This window comes from Pinus tabuliformis, chromosome 5_2 (assembly GCF_031772625.1).
Source record: "Pinus tabuliformis cultivar Carrire ecotype Pingquan chromosome 5_2, CPIR1, whole genome shotgun sequence".
Classification (NCBI taxonomy): domain Eukaryota; kingdom Viridiplantae; phylum Streptophyta; class Pinopsida; order Pinales; family Pinaceae; genus Pinus; species Pinus tabuliformis.
This window is the reverse complement of record NC_142306.1, coordinates 289,135,695-289,145,128: the sequence shown is the minus strand read 5'-3', so window position 1 is coordinate 289,145,128 and position 9,434 is coordinate 289,135,695. Positions and strand designations below refer to the sequence as shown.

Here is a 9,434-nt window from a genome sequence, read left to right as displayed (position 1 = left end):
GGCGACTCTCTTATGGATAAAATTATGAGTGCTGCCACTATCAATCAATACCACTACGGGGCAATGTTTAAGAAAGCCTCTAATTTTGAGAGTTTGGGGTGCAAGAATGCTCGCCAAAGCATGTAGTGAGATAAGTGGTTCATCTAGCATAGCTGTGAGATCATTGTCATGCTATATTTCCTTAGCTTCGCCCTTTCACCCCCCAAGTGGTGGGGCTTCCTCAGATGAGCTATGATCAGTAACATTAATTTGAAAGAATTTGGGTTCCTTGCATTTATGCCTCGGGGAGTATTTGTCATCACAATAGTAGCACAATCTTTGTTTTCATCATTCTGCCATTTCTGCTTGAGACACCTTTTGAACCTTAATTGTTTGGATAGGGCCCAGAGCCTAGGTGGGACTCCCCTTGGCTACAAAATTTGGACGAGTATACTGGGCAGGTAAAGAAAGTTCCACTTCAACAACCTTTGTGCAAGTGTCTATCCATGTAGGTGGGTCATGTATCTGGACATGTGCTTGGATGGCTTCTTTGATACCACTGATGAAACACTCTAAGTAGAATTCATCTCCTATACCTTCTGTTTAGATGGCCAATGTCTCAAAGGCTGAAATGTAGTCTTTTACTATGACTATCTGTCAGAGCTTAGTAAGACGACCCAAAAAATTAGATTCTCTATCAAGGTGGTCACAAATTGCTTTTGAGAACACATGCCAAGCTATGTTCCTGGGATAATATTTCACATGCCACTAGCACCATTGCCATCTCTCTTGGTCCAAGGAAAGGGCTCCCACACGTAGTTTAGTTTGATCATCATGCATATCATTCAAAATGAAGTATCATTCCATTTGTGCTACTCATACTTCCAGATTAGAGCCATCAAATTTATACATGTCCAGCTTGGGTGGTCGAGGGTGGGAATGTTGGTGATTTCCATCGAAGTGAATATGATGGCTAGATTCTCCTTCAAGGTGTTCATCAATACTGTGCGCCTCCTGATGAAACCTTGATGTGCTCTTAGTGAGGTATTCCATGAATGCTAAAATTTTGTCCACTTGTTCCTTGAAATCATCCTGCAAAACCTCAACTACTAAATGTGATGTGCACTGTGGCACTAGAACCTCAACTATTGGATCTGATTGGTGTGGTGGCGATAGAAACCCAATTGCTAGATGTGAATTGTACTACGGCGATAGAACCCTAACTGCTGGATCTGATCTGGAAGATAAGATAATGGGCGATCTTTAGAGAGAAGAGGGAGCTATGGTTACAAAGGAGTGTGAGGTAAAATAAGGGTCCAACAATAGTACTTGGCCCAATCTTTCAGGGCACTAACTAAGGAGGATCAACCGTACCCTTAGCCGTACTACCTAACTACCCTATTGTACGTGTGAGTAATCTCCTCGAGTGTTGTTCTCAGTGTACTGTAGTAGCAACACGACCAATGACTTATCTAAGGCAAGGTTTCAGGTGATCCTAGGGGGCTTCTGATATACCAAAAGGGTATGTGGAAGTGCAGTCCATGGGTGGTTATGTCTAATGTGCTACTACTCAAAGGGGTACCCACAGGGGTTATAAGGGAGTCCAACAAGCGTGACCACCTCTTGTATTTCCTGTGTTCATGCCTCCCCAAATCCACAGGTTTATGCGCTCAATGGCAGATCTTGTGGTTTAAAGACGTCGGAACATGTCTCTAACCTAAAAAAATATTCTGCAAAAATGGAGGTACCAATAGCGCTGGAAAGTGCTCTGATACCACTTGTTATGCTCTTAGCCTATGAGAAATTTCAGAATACCAAATATGTGAAGAAATACATCCCAGAACATAGAATAAAATCAGAAAAACAACAAGTATTTTATTATTCACAGATGAATGCAATGTTCACTTTCCTCTTCGAGGGGGAAACCTCCAGCAGAGCAGAGATCGATTACAAAATAAGACTTGATGATATTTCTCTTCTAACTACGACTATTTATAACTAAATGAACTTCAACAACCTAACGAATAGTGGTCCTTTGCATAACATGGGTTAACCACTTTATTTATTAATTATGGCCCGTTTACAACTAACTGTGGTCCCTTTCTTCAATGCGGGTCAAAAACTTACAATTATTAATACAGGCTTATTGAATCTTTAACTAACTATGATTATATCTCAACTGTATTAGGTTTATTACATAAATAAAGGGGTTAGGGTTTGACCCTAACACTATCGATTGTAATTTACTCGAATCAAATGGAACTTGGTTCGCAGAATTCAATCTTGCTCGAATGACGCGTTTATCCAGGAATTGACCGATTTCAACTGATATTTCAACATCAGTTCAATTTGAATTTTGAATTTTTCTACATGACCTCGTGATTGGGGATGAAACATGGCCCCGCTGGACCCAATGACGGTCACTGTCCACTGTCATTGAGGCGATTTAGCTCCATATCTACTGTGTTTACAACTTTTACCTAAGGAAGTGTGGATGTGTAAGCACTGTACAAGATTGAAATACCTAAGTTCCTATACTTTCCATCGATTTCCTTTGTTTTCCCTATTGTAATGCACTCACATGGGTGCCAAATGCTAGGTTTAGTTGTTTTTCATCATAAGCCTTGAATTCCCGATTTCCTAGTACTCTTTTTCATGATTGCGACTGATATGTTTAGCAATCTCGATGTTTGGGGATTTGGGTCCTCAACAAACTATTGATTTATTGTGTGCAAAGGAAGTGTGTCTAATCAATACTAGCTCTATTTAAGAAAAATTAGTTGTAATGGCAAGTGTACTGCTAAATGAAGTGAAGGAAGGTTAGATCGATCAATCCATGGAAGGACCTCTATGAAACAAGAGCTCTGGCATAGTTTCAGCGGTGAAGAGCTTGGATATGATAGCTATTTGTAGCTCATCATGGTAATGAAATATGGGCAACAAGAAGAGAATATTGATTACATTTTTAAGATGGTGATTATTGGGGATTCTGTTGTGGGAAAATCACAGTTGTTGTCTAGATTGTCCAAGGATGAATTTAGCTTGGAAACTTAAGCCACACAGACCAGACCAGATGGTGAAGGCTTAGATCTAGAATACTATAGACCAAGAAAGATGGTATACAAACTTTTTTTTCTTTTTCTTTTAATGCAATCATATTTCTAATTACAATAGCTATTAGCTACAACCTATATCAATAAACATAATAGTTGCATGAAGATCCTCTTTGTATTCAAGTTCTAGACATGAATATATATGGCCTTGAACAAGAACCCAAGTAGTAAGGAGTTTTCATGCTATGGAGCATATTAATTTGAATTTTGACATGGAGTGTTTGTTGATCTTTGAACACTCTGAATTCTCCTTATTAGAGTGTGAATTGAAAGTTGATTCCTCAAGAGTGAGAGTTGTGCATATCTTTAATTGAGGAAATGCAATAACAAACAATTATGTGGTGCATCATATCTCTTTGCAGTGAACCTTTGATCAAATAAGTTTGATAGTAGTATATAAGTAATTGTATTCTGGTTGAAACTTTGCCCACCCAAAAAGTTTTTTTTAGATAAACATGGACACAATGCAAACGATGTTGCACTATTTCTGATTTTGAAATCTATTTGCAACAAACCTTGATCATTTATGTTTAAAAATGTATATATATGTAATTGTATTATGGTTGAATCATACTCAACAAGCATTTGCAAATAAGAACAACCACAAAATAAGACATTGTCCATTATCCATTGTTTCTTCTTTTTTAATATGAAACACTCAACATTGAAAATTGCAGAGATGTTTTCTTTAATAAGGTTCATGTTTTATATTTTGTTTTAAATTTCAAGATAGAATTTACCTGAATTGAAATCAACAGAAATCCAAATTTTACTGAGATATAGTTATATATTAAGTTTGATATGCCCATATTGACTGGTTTGGTTCAAAATCAAACACAAGCAGTTACAGGGAAATCACAAGCACTTATTATAGAGGATATCTAGGGTCACTGATAATGTACAATATCTCCAAATGGTAATCGTTTGAGTACGTAACTCAATGGATTGAAGATATGAGAATGCATGTAGACAACAACATTGTGATCATTCTTGTTGGCAACAAATTTGAATTAGGGAACTTGAGGGAACTCCCAAGACAGGATGATAAACAATAAGTAGAGAAGGAGAGCTTGTTTTTCTTGAGACTTCTTCTCTTGCTGCCACCAATGTTGAGAATGCATTTCTCACTGTTGTATGTGAGGTCTACAAAGTGGTGAGTAAAAAGTCCTTGACTGTAAGCTAGGATGATGGGTCGGGGCTCAGGTCCATTCTATCACGAAGAAGGTTGGCTTTAACTCCATATGATGATAATAAGGCTAATAGGGCAAGATGTTGTTATTCACAGTGCTATTCATTTTCATAATTGGGCCTATGGCCATTTAGATTCTAGAGGAGATTCTGGGATTCGATGTATCTAAGGCATAAAATATCCTGACAGATCTGTGATACATATGAGGAATACAAGATCAAGGGTTTTAACAGATCTGTGCTAGGCTTAATTGATCCATGGCCTATAATGTTCACCTTCTTGTAAAGGGAACATTTTTATTTTGAATTAATTGTTCTTTCATAGTAAAATTGATGAATATGTCATACCAAGTCTACATTTTCTATTAAATGCAAGTTGACAATTTAATACAAAATTTGAAAGCAAAAAGAACATAAGCAATAATTCTTATAAATGAACAGGAGTTGGGAGGTTATTTATGCAACTACAATTTCTCTTTATTGTTTTTAGTAGTATGTACAATTGCTTTCCTGCATATTTACATCGACATTTCAAAAACTTGAGCATAAGTTACGCCTCGTTCATCCTCATCCTCAACTTGTTTTAGGTTTTTCCATTTAGCAACATGTAGTACTTAACGAAGGTCCTCCCATTTAAATGGTAAACTTTTTTTTTTATCTGTGTAAGCTTATTGTCATATATGTATATCGAACTAAGTTGTTGCAAGAGCCCTAACGAAGAGTGTATCGAGCTAGAGAATTGGACTTGAGAAAGAGTGAGGTCGGTGATATTTCCACATAAACCTAACTCTGCAGATATACATCCATCTAACTGGTATTCATCCAAACTAAGGGTGATCAAAGTGCTTAGATTACCTAACTGTGCTTGATTGTTGTATTATGTTTCAATGAAGAAAAATGGACTACCACATTCATGATCAAGCATATTTTGATCATATTTAACCATAGTCAACCATGGTCAAACATGGTTAAGCAAGCTTAACCATGGTCAAACATGGTCATCAAGCTTAGCCATGGTCAACCTTGTAATGTTGTAGTGTGAGATGTCTCAACCTTACGATGTTGTAGTGTGAGATGTAGTGCAAGACCAGAATTTCTTTTTACTTCCCCCAATTTATTTCCACTTTCCCCACTCTTATCCGGATTCCTTTGCACCTCTCGGTGCAATTGCTAATATAATTTTTATGTTACTTTACACCTCTCAATACAATTGCTATATATTCGCAGTTCAAAGGACTCATTTTGCAAGGAACTCATAAACTACTCATTTCATGCCACGTCAAATAGATATAAAGGTATCGACCAGTTTTATAACATAAATAATCGGTGTTGTAAATTGACACAAAAAAAAGGCGTCTGAGTCTGTCAATGAAACTCCAGGAACGTTGCTTGTCACATGAAAGCTACGATCCAAATGACACTCGAGAGTAACAGATGCTACAATGCCCTTTACATAGAGTCCCAATACTACAACGCCCTTCGGATAGAGTGCCTTTATCCAGACAAAAACTTAACCATCTACACAGAAAATTTTACAACAAAAAAATAGCCATGTCCATCTTACTGTACAAAATTCAATTTACATACCATCTTGACAGAAAATTCCTCAACCAAAAAAAAACATACCCGTCTTTCCTCAAGAAAAAATAACTATATCTTTCTTAATGTACACAACTCAATTTACAACATGCACATGGGAATAAAGCACCAATTTCTTCCATTTAAAATATGCACATGGGAATGCGGCAACATGTTCTTCGTCTTTGGTGAATTAGGGTTACAGTCTGTAGCTGGTCAGCGTTAAGAATCCTTATCGTACGGCGAAGGGACTCTGTAAACTGCACTCTCTGCCGCAAAATCACGTGCAAAAGGATAGCATGCATGGCATTGCAGTCCGGAAAAACGTGCTATTCAATAATTGTCGCGTATTGCGATGTGGGATTCTGCGCCTTGAATTCATCTTCAGCGGGATTTGGAATCTCCAATTCCATGAGAGCGGAGGAAAGCCTAAAAAAAATTCCTCCCCTCCGTTTCCTTCGTGTACCCCTTGGAGAGGATGCGCGTTCAGTCCGACGGCATGATCTGATCGAGAGCGATAATCAATCCCATAACGAAAGCTTGGTCGTAGCCAGGCCTCACTGTCAGATTGAACACATCTCCTCCCAACCTTATATCTGATCTTACCTGCTTGGGCTTCACCTGCAAGCAAAACACCGGATGTTTTCAGAACTTGTTATGAAGAGAGTCCAATGAATTCCTCAAGTGTGCTTATAGAATGTAACAAGACATCCGGGAACATACAGACCTCTGCAACGACCTCGTTTAAGGTATTCACAAGGGTGAAGGAACGCTTGGCATAACATCCTTCAACATGGTAATCTGGCGTCTTCTTCATTTTTCTTTCAGCCGAAGAACACATATACACTTCTGCTAAACTCTTTCTGGAGATTAGCAGAGATGGCGCCCTTCTTACAACGAACAGTGGTTGTGCATCCCGGAATTCCCCTATGAATCCTCGCCATTCATTCTGTAGACTCAACCTCTGTTTCACATACAATAATACAATTCAGTGTCCTTTCAAACGTTGCAAAGATTTTGTTATTCTAAAGCGAAAACAACGGAAATCCATTCGAAATATATTATATATGTTTGCATACCTTTCGCCGCATTGTGAGAAGGGCCATTCCTGCAGCATCCATGAGAACGACTTGGTCTTTGGGATCTGAAGGATAGTTGTCCACTCTAAACACAAGGTTGCCGCTCGAGTCGAAAACAGTACAGCCATTGCAGCTGAAAACAAGAGATTTTTTCCACACTGTAAGCGCTGTGGCAGACGCCTTGGAGACCTTATCGTCGATGCAAGCATGCCCGGCGAACTCTGGTTCGCGTGGATGAATCTTGGCACTCATGCTTCCTGAGAATATGAGGCAGCAAGGAGCAAAGTGACACAGATCAAGGGTAAGGCGAAAGAATAAAGAATGAATAACGTGTATGAAACACGTATTCAAGCAGAGTGAACGCTAAGGCTAATGACCGGGTGCTGATTCCCCGTCTGGTTGATCCCTTATTATACCACTGCTTTGAAATGGCCATCTCTCATGTTCACTAAAAACAAAACATGTGACTAGCTCCTGTGATATATTTAAAAGATAATAATCATAGCGATAACGCCACAGAAGTCTGAACTTTATTGGTGGTCTTCTATTAAACGTTATATTTAGAATATAATAAGGTTGGGAATAGGAGTGACAACTGAGTACCTAGGGTGGGAGAAGTCGAAGCTGGTGGTCCGTATATGTACAAAACGGTCCACAAGGTACTATCGATATTTCTCGGTGGCTTTTATAGTGGAATTAATATGTTAACTGTGATGATAAGAACAAAGGTCGTTTCAAACACATTTAGTGTAAAGAAACGTGTGATCCACATCAACGAATAGGGTTCTCAATTTCTTGTATTATTACTAGCCCATGATAGAGACCAGCTTTTCATTAGGGTGGTTACTCATGTCTTCTCATGATAGGGACCAGCTTGTCATTATGGTGCTTACTTATAAAATATATTGCATTATAACTATCACACGATCGAGACCACCTTGGCATATAGTGCTCACTCGTCTTCTCATTAAAACTCATGAAATTTAACAGAAGAAGTTTTTGGCAAAAGCCATAAATAAAATAATATGGGATGGTGCTCTTAATTATGGCCACACAAAAAGGAACAAACCCATCGTACCGATTAATCTATGCATTCTCATATTTAGCAAAGTTTATTTTAAATTCTCATGCTCACCCTTGGATGTTATGGATGTTATGGGAATACCCTTTAATCGTAGAATATTTTATTACGTTTTATCTTATCATTAACGTTAAATTATTGGTTTTAAGGACATTATATAAAATATTATTTACTTATAAATATATTTGAAAAATGAGATATCATTATTAAAAATAATTTTTTTATGTAATTGAAAGTATTTCTATCTTAATTTATGGTAAGATTGGGTAATTTTTCTGATTAGGATAAAATTTATATGTTTTTCTGTGATTGGAAGACAATTGTTCCATTTATACATAGGAACTATTAGAGTTAGAAAAAAACAAAATCTTCAAGGAAAAAATGAATAGAAAAGATTATAGAAGGTGACACATACCCCATTTAAATGGTTACTTTTTTTTTCTCTTGTATTATCACTGGTGAATTAGTTGTATAGCGATAGACATTCATATGGCCAAATTCTACTCCTTGATTTTTTCATAGCTTACCTTGTTCTTGTATCTAGTTAAACCTAAAGTGTTTAGGTTTGTGTGTGAGCACTATGGTCTTGGATGGAGCCATTCCCACTTACGATGACTCCATACCCGCTTTGGCAAGTGGAGATACTATAAGGCATCGACCTTATATCCAAATTAATATTTATTACATTCTTGTATGCATTATGTTTCTACAATACTCCATAAGGTTTTTTGGTATGAACGTACCCCTTCATACCTTAATGTTTAACACCTTATTGTAGAGTTCTATGCTAGGTAAATGCCATGGTTCCTTTATATCAAGATGTTTGTTTAAGTTATTTTTCCATGGAATAGGCTATTTATATTCTGAAGTATATTGTGCTTAATACAAATGTTTATGCTAAAGTCTTTCCTGGTATGGTGAAAACATACCCAAGGTGGGTCACTCCTATGGTACTACTGGCCTCATGCACCATGCCTTTCTGAAGTGTTAAATGGAGTGCATAGTATTGGAATAGTGGCACAATCCATAGTCAACACGTGTACCCTCCCCATGTGAGGTTCAACAAGGTTTCTAGTCCCTCCTTCACGAATGGTGGGATGATATTCTTGTAGATCGATGGTGGAGGTCGCTCTATAGTAACACTAACCGCAACCCAATGAAAGCTTTCAGTTTCATTCGTCATTTTCACGTTTGTTCTAGTCAATTTTCCTGTGTATGGTCACGTTTATTCACCTGTAGCCATAACACACATTGCTGGAGATTGGAAGCTCGACTAAGGCCTGAGTTGTGATAAGGATTCATCCCCACGACTGCTAGGTATGTTTGTCTTCAATCTAACATTTCTTAAAGAAGCAATTAATATTTCACATGCCATTCCACTTTCCTTCATTCTGGTTATAACATTTCAATTAATGG

General features: G+C 37.7%; 1 protein-coding gene across 1 annotated transcript; it reads right to left on the bottom strand.

Moving 5' to 3' along the window:
* Nucleotides 1-5,584: 5,584 nt before the first annotated feature.
* LOC149158679 (protein LURP-one-related 8-like) lies at nt 5,585-7,347 on the bottom strand. The gene is made up of 3 exons (XM_089433358.1): nt 6,938-7,347; nt 6,586-6,822; nt 5,585-6,479 (listed from the first exon to the last, which is right to left on the bottom strand). The coding sequence occupies exons 1-3, from the start codon at nt 7,187-7,189 to the stop codon at nt 6,345-6,347; spliced, it is 624 nt and encodes a 207-aa protein (XP_089289484.1). The 5' UTR covers nt 7,190-7,347; the 3' UTR covers nt 5,585-6,344.
* Nucleotides 7,348-9,434: the final 2,087 nt, after the last annotated feature.